Genomic DNA, 10,974 nt, shown 5'->3' on the forward strand with positions numbered 1-10,974 from the left:
TCCAGTCCCACCCCCTACCATGGGCAGGGACACCTTCCACTGTCCCAGGTTGCTCCAAGCCCCATCCAACCTGGCCTTGGACACTTCCAGGGCTGGGGCAGCCCCACCTTCTCTGGGCAACAGTTTTACTGAACACTTTTCCTGCTCTGAGCTGTTCCTTCATCCACCACCTTTCCTGAGTTGGATCCTGCATGGCATCTGTGTGTTATTCCCTGGTTTTGCCCTTTCCCTGGCTCTCCCTTGGCGAGAGAGGGATCCTGGCACTCCTGTCATTGCCACTGTGTTCCCTGGAGACTCCCAGCACTGACACAGGCTGTGCTTTGCTCTCAATATTCCCCCAATGTAGCTGCTCTGGAAAGGCACTGGAGCCCTGGAATTTGTTCCTTTGTGGTCACTGGAGCTGAACTTCCAAGGGTGGATACGACAAGAGCAGGGCCTGTCGTTGTGTCTGGGATCATGGGATGCTGGATATTAGGAAAAACAGATGCTAGGATGAAACAGTAGAAGCTAGAAAAGATACTAGGCTAGTAGATATTAGGAAAGTAGTTTATAATGAAAATTTCTTCATGGAAGAGATTGTAAAGCACTGGAATGAGCTGTTCAGGCAGTGGTGGAGTCACCCTCCCTGGAAGTGTTCAAAACCATGTGGATGTGGCACCTGGGGACGTGGATTAGTGGTGACAAGGCAGTGCTGGGGTGATGGACTTGGCGATCTTAAGTGTCTTTCCCAGTCTGAACAGTTCCATGATTCCATGTTTCCACGCTGCAGGGACCTGGCTGCTGGTCTCCTCTTCCTCTAACTCCCCTCTCTCTCCTCTCTCTGCAGGAAAGCGAGGATGGCATCGAAGGAGACGGTGAGTGATGACCTCTGGCCGTTGCAAGCATTGTTTGTGCGAAAAAAAAAAAATAGAAGTCAGATAAAATGTCTTTTCCAGCAATCCTGTGGTTGTTGCCATCCCAAATATTCACTTGTAACATGGGGTGCAGAGACAGCACACCCCAAACTTGCTCCTGCTCCCTTCTGGGCTGGTTGGGGTGTTGATCCGGGATGGTGCTCGCCTCCAGATTCCCTTTGGAAGGGATTTGGTGGCACTGGGAGAGGAACCATGTCCGGCCCTGCCCTAATCCCAACCGTTTTCCCTCCCTGCAGCCGTGCTCTCAGACTATGAAAGCGCCGAGGACTCGGAGGTAAGCGACTGGTTCTCATGGAATTTCAGCACAATTCCCAGGCTGTGTCCTTGGATCTCTTCCACTTGACCCCCCTGTCTCCCAAGGAAACAGCCTCTCCCAGTGCCAGCCCCTGGGATACAGTCCCTGGCACTGGGACCAGTGTCCCTGTGCTGCTGGGAGGGTGTAGGGCCAGTACGTGCCAGGAAAAACTCTCCTGGCTCCTCAGACACTGGGAACAGGATTTGCCGTGGCCAAGAAGGGCGTGGGAGGAGTGTGGGATGCTCATTGGGTTTTAATTAGTTGAAATTAAAAAGCAAAGTGGTGGTTGGGAGCATCCCAGGAGCTTCCCTGTGTTCTGGAGGAGCAGCTGGAGGGGCGACGCATCCCAGGAGTTGGGGGTGCTGAGGGAATCCCACCCCACCAGTGCCTGGGGGCTGCGGGTTTCCCTGGATTTTCGGAACTCAAAGATTTCCAGGAAGTTTAGAGAAGTTCTGGTCTCTGAGGGTTATAGTGAAGGGCTTCTAGGGAAAATCCATCTCTTGTTTTGGGATCCTTCAGGGGTCCAGTGGTTAGGGAACACACAAACCACCAGGCAGAGGAAATCCAAGCTGTTAATTTGGGAGTTGATCTCAGTTTGGGAATTAAGCATTGCCATTAACGAGGAAGGAGTGTGGCAGCACAGGGAGGGAACAGGGCAGCTCCCGGAGCTCCTCCAGCCTGGAATCCTGCGTGGAGACTCCCGGTGGCAGCGAGGTTGTTGCATCACCACCCGTGCCAGGATGACTCTGTTCCTGTGCCTAAAAATAATGCCCGGCCTGGGCTTCCCCGGCGTAAACACCGGGAGCAGCCAATGTGGAAGGGCTGTGTTGAAAGAGGAAAATGGAGCAGGGTTTGGTTAATCACCCCGAGCTATTTTTAGTTCGGCTCCAGCCTCCGAAGGCTCCTGGAGGGTGAAACCAGGTCACGCTCCTGAGCAGAGTGAGTCAGCTGAGGAACTCCAGGGAATTTGGAAACGTGGCTCTGGCTGGATCCGGGCCCTCGGCGTGGAAGGAAGGGCCTGTGATCACCAGTCTCCCCAGTTTGCAGGAGCCCTTTTTGGAGTGATGGGATGCCAGGGCTTTGTGGAAGAGCTGATCCCAGCTCCATTCCAGAAAGCCTGTTGGATCCTCACTTTCCTGGAAGAGGTTGGGTTTATTTAGCCTTTGCTTTTTCTGTAAAAATATTGGGATGGGAAGAATTCTAAGAGCTAATCCTCTGCTTTTGAAGAGTCAGGTCTAACAGCTGGAACAGGGATCTCATTCCAGATTTGGGGAGATTCCTGGGGGAATCTGTTGTGGCATCTAACTGCAGATTTGGGGATATTCCTGTGGAACCTGTTGCTGGGTCTAACTCCAGATTTGGGAGAAATCCTGGGGGATCTGTTGCTGGATCTAACTCCAGATTTGGGGAGATACCTGGGAGATCTGTTTCTAACGGAGCACATTTGAGTCACTGGGTGTCTGCCAGGCGGAGGAGGAGGATTACAGCGAGGAAGAAAGCTCCAAGGTGGACTTGAAGCAGGACAGCACCGACTCCTGCGAGTCAGCAGCCAGAGCAGAGAAGGGCAGTGAGAAGCTGGATGCCAAGGGAGCGGTGACGGGCGAGCGGCAGAGCGGGGACGGGCAGGTGGGTGTCCCGCGGGGACGGGCTGGGGGCTGGCAGCAGGACTGCTGCAGTGGTGAGAGCTCGCTGGTTCTGACAGGAGAGCACGGAGCCTGTGGAGAAAAAGGTTGGGAAGAAGGTCCCCAAGCACCTGGACGACGATGAGGATCGGAAGAACCCCGCGTACATCCCGCGCAAGGGGCTCTTCTTCGAGCACGACCTGCGAGGGCAGACGCAGGAGGAGGAGGTCAGGTATGTGTCCCCCAGGGGCTCTGGGAGAGGGAGGCTGTTCCAGGCCAGCTTCCAGGCCAACCTCTGGCAGCACAGCTCCTTGTTTCAGTGGGATGCACTGGGAAGGTCCATGCTTCCATTACCTGCTCTGTGTCCTTCCAGGACACTTCAGGTTTTTGTTTTGAACAAGAGATGCAAATAAGCTCCCAAAAAAAAGCCTCATGCCAGGGAGCAGTGACCCTTCCTGCTACTTTTCCCAAAGAGCAGTGGGTCACCAGCAGCTGCTGGGCAGGAGGAGCGGGGGGAAGGAGGAATGCTGCCTCCTGTGCATTCCCTGCCCCAGGAATGCTCGGTCTCTGTGTGTGGGACTGCTCGAAGCTGCCACATCTCAGCTGTACATCCTTACTCCTCCCTGTGTCCCTGCTCCAGGCCCAAGGGCCGTCAGCGGAAGCTGTGGAAGGACGAGGGGCGCTGGGAACACGACAAATTCCGGGAGGACGAGCAGGCCCCCAAGACCAGGCAGGAGCTGATTGCTCTGTACGGATACGACATCCGCTCAGCCCACAACCCCGACGACATCAAGCCCAGGAGGATGCGCAAACCACGGTGAGCCCCAGAGTCACACCAGGCCCTGGACTGTCCCCTGAGAGGATGGGTCTAGAGCCCCAAAGAGGGGAAGCCCTGTTGTATGGGAGAGAGTTAATTCTTGGAAGCATTTCGCTGCCCTCAGTCCATTCTGTCTTCCTGTGCCTGTATTTGCATTGTCAGTGATCCATGAGCACTTCCAGTGTTTATTTTGTCTGTTTTCACTCCCCTGGGATCACCTGTGATCACCTTGGCACGGTGGTTTATGGTTTAAACCAAAGTGCTGTGTGGATTTAAAAACCCATCACTTATTCCTGGGATTTCTAGACGTGCATCCCAGAGAGGGGCACAGCAATTCCTCCCACCCAGGGGTTTCTTTGCAGTTAATTGTGCTGTTTTTCTCCCCCAGGTTTGGGAGTCCCCCCCAGCGAGACCCCAACTGGTCCAGCGAGAGGCCCCCGAAGCCCCCGAGGCACCAGGGAGCCAAGAGCCCCTCGGCCCCCCCACGGCCCTTCACCAGCCGCAGCTCTGCCAGCACTGGCAGGATGGCCCCCACCAGGAACTACCCCAGGATGGGGGGCTACAAGGAGACCCGTCCAGGCTACCGGGCTTCAGAAACGGGTGTCCCGCACAGAAACGGGGAACAAGCCAAGCAGGAGAGCGGCTACCGCGGGAAGCGGGCGGAGCAGAGCCCGCCGAGGGACACGTCCCCCGAGCTGGAGGTGCCACATATCCATGGCAGCCCCGGGAAGGAGGAGGGGGCTCTGGAAAACCAAGCCGTGGCTGCTGATGCTGCGCAGCCGCCACCAGACAGACCAGTTGAGAAGAAATCCTATTCCCGGGCAAGAAGGACCAGAGTGAAGGCTGGGGACGCGGGGAAGCTGCTGGAGGAAGCGCCCGCTTCCGAGGGGCTGGCTCCTGTCATTCCAAAACCCACACCTGCAGAGACCTCCCCCCCACCAGCCAAGAGCAACTGGGAGTCGCCAGTGGAATCCAGCGTGGATGGACTCGAGCAGGAGATGACCCAGATGAACCTGACGGAGCAGAACTGGACCCCGGGGCAGTCCCAGTTCATCCCACCTCGGGAGATGAGGGGTAAGTGGGAGTAGCCTCCTGGTTTTCCAGCAGCCTGGTGCCATCCTGCTCCATGCAGCTGGTTGGAGTCGAGCTGTCTCTGCCCGAGCCCAGTCCCAGGGTGGGTGGTTCCTGCTGAGGAAGAGCAGTGGGGACAAAACCACAGAGAAAAAAGAGGAAATTAAACATTCCAGCAGGCGAATGGAGTTAGGTCTGGGAAGGACAGAAGGGGAGATCCTTTCTCTCTCCCTGTGGTGTGAATCACAGCAAGACTGACTCATGCCACAGGAGAGCAGGAGATAAGGATCAATAACTGGATGTCCTGCTGGAGCAGGAGGGAACTTTTCCCTGTTTATCAGCTCATTTCCTGGAACTGGGGCTTGGTTGCCACCAGCTGAGGCCTGTCTGGGATTGGCAAATCTCTTTGTGCCTGGGAGGAGGAAGGGACTTGGGGCAGAGTTACCTTGCTGCCAGCTGAGGACAGTTCCAGTTGCGTATCCATGGAGAGGTCATCCAGGTATAATTATCCCTGTGCAGAATTAGAGTGTTCTGGAGAGGGCTAGAGTGCTTCCCGAGGGGAATAAAACTGGATCAAGGAGAAGGAAGTGACTTGCTGCTTTCATAAGCGTCTGTGGGGTTGAGGTCGTGGAACCAGAAGTCATTTTGTACTGGTGGGACTGGGAAGTCTGTGTGTGAACAGACCCTTGGACAGGATGGAAACGTGGCAGTGGGATGAGAGTTCAGAAGAGCTCAGATTGTGTATTTTTGGGTGTTTTTATGCTTAAAAATGAAGTGTCTTCACAAATTTCCCTTGGGACAGCTCTAGGCTGTGTCACATTCTGCCCGTGACTCTGCTGTCCCTTGTTTGTCCCTAGTGGATGAGGGAGGAGTTAATTCTGGGAAGCATTTGGCTCCCATCAGTCCATTCTGTATCCCTGTGCCTGCATTTGCACTGTCAGTGATCCATGAGCACTTCCAGTTATTTATTTAGTCCATTTTCACTCCCCTGGGACCACCTGTGGTCACCTTGGCACCGTGGTTTAAACCATGGTTTTAAAAGCCGTCACTTCACTGTTTGGTTCCAAAGGTTCCCTTGATAAAGGCATTTACACCCTGCAGAGGGTTTAAATTGCACCTTCAGATCCCACATGGATCCTTGATCCACCTGGAAGAGACCCATGTCTCAGCAGACACAGAGCTTAAACCAGGACGTGGATTTATTTTTTAAGCAGGATTTAGAAGGTGCTGAGCACCGTGGGTGAGCGTGCAGTGACAAAACAGCCTGTAATTTGTCCCAAAATATTTAGAATTACCATAAGGGTGATGAAGTCCGAAGGTTCCATGTCATGGGAGAGAGAGCTGAGCCACAGCAACATCCCTGGGCGAGGCAGCTCCGGCCTGGGACCGAGCACAAACCACAATAATAACCAGTCTGTTCCTTCCTCAGGTATTCCCAACCATATGCACGTGGGAACTGGGCCACCACCACAGTTCAACCGGATGGAGGAGATGGTAACGTGTAATCCCGGAGACGGGCTCTAATTGCTTGGGGTTGGGGTAATTAGAGGCTGCCTGACACTTCAGCCTTTCCTCTTTGGGGCTGTTTGGGGGTGACCCAGGGGAGGTTTGGGTGGGGGGTGTGTGGTGTTGGTGCCTCCCAGCCCCCCCTGACGCCGGGACTCTTGCAGGCAGTGCCGGGGGGCCGTGTCAAGCGTTACTCCTCACAGCGCCAGAGACCCCCCGTGCCAGAGCCCGCACCCCCCATGCACATCAGCATCATGGAAGGGCACTACTATGACCCACGTGAGTGTTTCCCCCCTGCTCCCGAGTCTCCATGGGTGCTCAGAGCTGGGCAGCTGGAGCAGGAATCCCCCCCCCTCTTTTTAGTGTTGGGAAGATCAGGGTGGGCTTTGTCCTTTCTTTCCTTTGTTGTAGTGTCACTGTGGCCCCTCATACGGCGACTAAAAGGCTGCTGGGAGCCTCCCTGGTTGTGTTTAAACCGTGGAATTATCCTCAGTGTTATCCCCTCCCTGTGCCAGGGCTCTTAGGACACCCCAATTCTTCCCGAGAGCTGGGATTTGAAATGAACTTTAAATCAGGTCTTTGACCTTTGAGAGCGGGGAGAGTCACAGAGTGGGGCTGAGGATGGATTAGAAATTCCCTCCAGCATTTAAAGTGTTAGAGAAAAAATTCCCTGAGTGTTTTCTTGCTTTCCTGAGGGAGTAGGAGGCTTTTCTGTTGGGATCACATGGCAGCTGTGAGCCTGGGAGCCTGCGTGTGCCGTGGGAGCTGGCTGGGAGCCCTCGGGGCTACTGGGCTGTGTGTCCTGCTGCAGGGGAATGAAATTCCGTGGAGCTTTTCCTCACAGGCTGTCATGTGTTGCAGTACAATTCCAGGGACCAATCTACACCCACGGGGAGAACCCGGCCCCGCTGCCACCCCAAGGGATGATCGTGCAGCCGGAGATGCACCTCCCTCATCCAGGTGAGGAGCCAGCAGGACACCCCTCGACCCAGGGGACAGGGAACTCTGGTTTCCCACAGCCTCTGTCACTGGGGGAATCCATTTTTCCTAGTTTTAAAACATGAAAGAGACCTGCTCCCTACTGCAGTGAGGCTGAATCAGTGTCAGTTTTAAGGAAAGAAAAAAATAGGTGTTTCTGGAGCTTCCAGTCAGTGCAGGGTGGGGGAATTTGAACCTTTGGCAGCTCTCAGCTGGATCTCTGCAGGTCCCTGTTGGGCCCCTCTGGGCTGAGCCGCTCCCTTCCGTGGGCACTGGGCTGGTTCCTCACTGGGCTGGTTCTGTAGCTCAGGGAAAAGCAGAACTAGAAGCTGTTGAACTGGCACATCCTCTGCTTGCTACCAAAACTGTTTCCTGAAGTGGATTTGTGATGGGGTCGTGTCCTATCCCAGTGAATCGGGACCTGGAATTGGGGAAGGGGCCGTGCCCCGTGTCCCTCCCCAGCGTGGGGCTGCAGGGGAGCCTTGGAGCAGAGCGTGCTTCTTCCTACTGCCAGCCCTGCCCTCTGTGGGACACAGTGGCTTCTCCAGTGACATCCCTCTCCTTCCCATCCCCTCCAGGTTTACACCCCCACCAGACACCCCCCGCCATGGCAAACCCCGGCCTGTACCCCCCGCCGGTGTCCATGCCCCCGGGCCAGCCCCCGCCGCAGCAGCTGCTCACTCCGACCTACTTCTCCGCCCCTGGAGTGATGAATTTTGGGAATCCTGGCTACCCCTACCCCCCCGGAGCTCTGCCCCCTCCGCCTCCTCCGCATCTGTATCCCAACACACAGGTAAGCCGGGTGTGCCGCGGCTCCTTCCCAAGCAGGAGGGACCCTGTGGAGTGTGGGGTGTGTTCTCCGAGGTTTTCCTGGGAGAGGATGTGGAGCAGGTGCACTGCTCCGTGAGGGGGAGGCTGCTGCCATCCTGGAAAGGATTGCTCCCTGCGTGTGGGGTCTGGAAATCCTGTACTGGGGGATCTGAAATGGAGGCGTTCCCCTACGGAACAGGAGACAGCCCACCAGAAACTTGGGAACAGGCACAGCCCCTCCAGGTCCCTGCTGAGCCAAAGGACACCTTGGGAACGGCTTTGGAAGTCGGTTCTGTTTGGGATGGAGGCTGGGAACTGGATGGTGTGAACATGGGGCTGGATTTTCTTGCTCTGTGACCCAACTCCACATCTAAGGTTGCTGCCGAGCAGCGAGGAGGCAGATTGGATCGTGTCCGTGAGGAGACAGATCAGAGCAGATCCCTGAGGAGGTGGATTGGATCGGATCCCTGTGAGGGTCAGACCAGATCAGATCCCTGTGAGGAGACAGATCAGATCAGATTCTCCAGGAGGCAGGGCAGACCATATCCTTGCAAAGGCAGATCAGAGCGGACTAGATGCGTGTGAGGAGGCAGATGAGCCCAGCCCAGCCCAGATCCCCGTCCCGGAGCAGGGCTGACACACCGTGGCAGGACAGAGAGCTGCACGATCCCTGAGCTCCAGACACTCCCTGCCCTTCCTGCTGCTCCGGGTGATCCCCACTCTGGGGGCAGATCCTGACCCCTGGGCCACGGGGCTGGGTGTGCCGGGGAGCTGTGTCCCTGTGGAAAAGCTGTTGGGAAGCACAGGCATTCCGTGGCATTGGGGAACTGCAGGATGAGGGAATCCCCTCTGCCATGGGCGGTGTCCCATCTCTGCCCACCCTACCAGCAGGACCCCAGCAAGGGGTGGGGGTACACGAGGGGCCTCAGGAGCTGGTCTTTGGGGGGCACAGCACAGGTTAACCCCCTCCCCATGCCAGCTCACCCTTGGTGCTGGCTGGGGGCAGCTGTCAAGCCTGGCAGGGACCGTGTGGTGTCTCCCAGTCCCCCCAGCCCAGAGCTCTGACCCCGCTGCTCCCACAGGCGCAGTCCCAGGTGTATGGGGGGGTCACCTACTACAACACTGTCCAGCAGCAGGTGCAGCCCAAGCCTTCCCCACCCCGCCGGACGTCCCAGCCCGTGACCATCAAACCACCCCCTCCGGAGGTACCGTCCCCTTGCTTGGCTCTGTGTGTGTGTGTGGTACCAGTGGCGTGTTTGAGGCTGCAGTTCCCTCTCCCATCCCGAAAAACTAACCTTGTTCTGAGGAAATCTTAAACCTGTTTTCGTCTTTGACCTGTCCCAAACCTCAGCTTCTCTTTGCAGGTGGTAAGCAGGGCTCCAGTTAATTTGAGTTACTTAAATCTTTAAAACTAAAACCACGTAAAAAGTAAGTCTGAAGTTGACTTTTTTTTTTTTTTTTTTAAATTATTTGCTCAGGGTAGAAAAAAGAACAATTTAGAGAGGGAAAAACCCAGCCCTAAGCTAGGAGGCAGGAATTCTCTGGAAGAGTAAATGTTGAGACCTTATTAGCAGATAATTCAGGCAGCAGAATTAAAGGTTTTTCAGGGATGAGAATGCTTCCCTGCACTGGGAATGGTCTCCCTGCTCCAGTGCTGTGAGCTGTGCGTGTGTGAGCGTGCTGGAGTGCCACGTGTGTGTTTTTGGTTTCCCTTTCCATACCTTCCTCACATATGGAAGCCGAGCAAGCCCAGACCCGGGCAGGCATGTTCTGGTGGGTTCTCATACACGGGGAGGGCTGGGAAGCAGATTGTCTGATGGAGGGGCCCTGAGAAAGCCCTTGTGATGGAAAAATCTGGAACCACAAGGAGAGGTTGGCACAGAGAGCTGGTTGTGCCCAGAGGGGTTGGGGGGGGAGGTTGGCACCCAGATGTGGAGGGTTTGCTGGCAGGACTCAGCCATAGCACTGAGCCTCCCATGCCAGGGTTTGGGGTGGTCCTGAACCTCTGCTGCTCTTCCCCCTCCCAGGACAGCAAAGGTGAAAAATCAAAGGAGAGGAGCAACACGTAGGGATGTGGCCACGGGAATCCCAGCACCAGACTCGGCACCTCGGCGAGGAGGAAGCTGCTCCTTGGAACGGCTCCTTCCCTGCGCGGAGGTGAGGCAGCGGGATGAGACACCTGCACCTGCTCAGGGCCAGGCACTTCCCCCCATGGTCTGAGCGGTGCCTTCCCGAAATCCATCCCACTGCTGCCCACCCCCCTCCTCCCCTGCGCTGGGGCCGCCGAAGAACCAGCCCCCGAGTCGGTCCTTGGCCACACGTTCTCCCAACTTCTCCCCGTTACTAAACGTTCCCCGCTCCCTCCCCAGATGTCAAACTCCGCTGGCTTGATCGTGGTCTGTTTTTATTTAAGGAATGAAGCAGCTCCTTCATTAAAGCTGATTTGTTTCTTTTGGGTATTTCGTATTTATTTGTCTGGGTAAGCAGCAGTGACATCCTCTGACACAGTTCGTTCTTCATTTCAATTCTCTTTTCAATTACCAAATTGATTTCTGCCACTCTGGGAGCAGCAGAAGGGCGGGAGAGTCATGGGAGGCTGTTGGGAATGCACTGCCTGGGCAGGAACTACTTAATTTAGGAGCTGCTCCTAATTCTTTTCCCAGCAAGCCGTTGGTAACTGGTGTTGGTCCATGAGTGTGAGCTCTCAGGTGGGATTCCACGGGGTGACCTCCATCCCTGCTGCCACCTGCCCTCTCGGCAGCGACGGGGAGGTTTGTGGGTGCCCAGCACCCCGACGCTGCCCGAGCAGCCCAGCCAGCACCCAAACCAGCTCGGCAGGGCCGGGTTTGCTCCCAGCGCTTGGGAGTTGCTGCTGGGGCTGTGGAGGGTGTTGGAACCTGCCCCGACGCTCCGGGCTGGGCTCTGGCCCCACGAGGAAGCGCCGCAGCCCCGCGCCTGTTC

The 10,974-nt window shown here is 56.1% G+C and overlaps 1 protein-coding gene across 1 annotated transcript in view; it reads left to right on the forward strand.

Annotated features, from left to right (window-relative positions):
- The window catches only part of CASC3 (CASC3 exon junction complex subunit), a 13,236-nt gene extending 2,764 nt beyond the window's left edge, over nt 1-10,472 (forward strand). The window contains exons 2-13 of the mRNA XM_029964439.1: nt 827-854; nt 1,151-1,188; nt 2,677-2,835; nt 2,912-3,063; nt 3,472-3,648; nt 4,037-4,722; nt 6,149-6,213; nt 6,390-6,504; nt 7,087-7,185; nt 7,782-7,996; nt 9,096-9,218; nt 10,041-10,472. Of these exons, the coding sequence (XP_029820299.1) occupies nt 827-854; nt 1,151-1,188; nt 2,677-2,835; nt 2,912-3,063; nt 3,472-3,648; nt 4,037-4,722; nt 6,149-6,213; nt 6,390-6,504; nt 7,087-7,185; nt 7,782-7,996; nt 9,096-9,218; nt 10,041-10,082 (1,899 nt within the window). The 3' untranslated portion in view covers nt 10,083-10,472. The remainder of the gene's footprint in view (nt 1-826; nt 855-1,150; nt 1,189-2,676; nt 2,836-2,911; nt 3,064-3,471; nt 3,649-4,036; nt 4,723-6,148; nt 6,214-6,389; nt 6,505-7,086; nt 7,186-7,781; nt 7,997-9,095; nt 9,219-10,040) is intronic.
- The last annotated feature ends 502 nt before the right edge of the window (nt 10,473-10,974 follow it).

The sequence above is a fragment of the Manacus vitellinus genome, unplaced genomic scaffold, assembly GCF_001715985.3.
Source record: "Manacus vitellinus isolate BGI_N305 unplaced genomic scaffold, ASM171598v3 scaffold_72_pilon, whole genome shotgun sequence".
In the NCBI taxonomy this organism is placed as follows: Eukaryota; Metazoa; Chordata; class Aves; order Passeriformes; family Pipridae; genus Manacus; species Manacus vitellinus.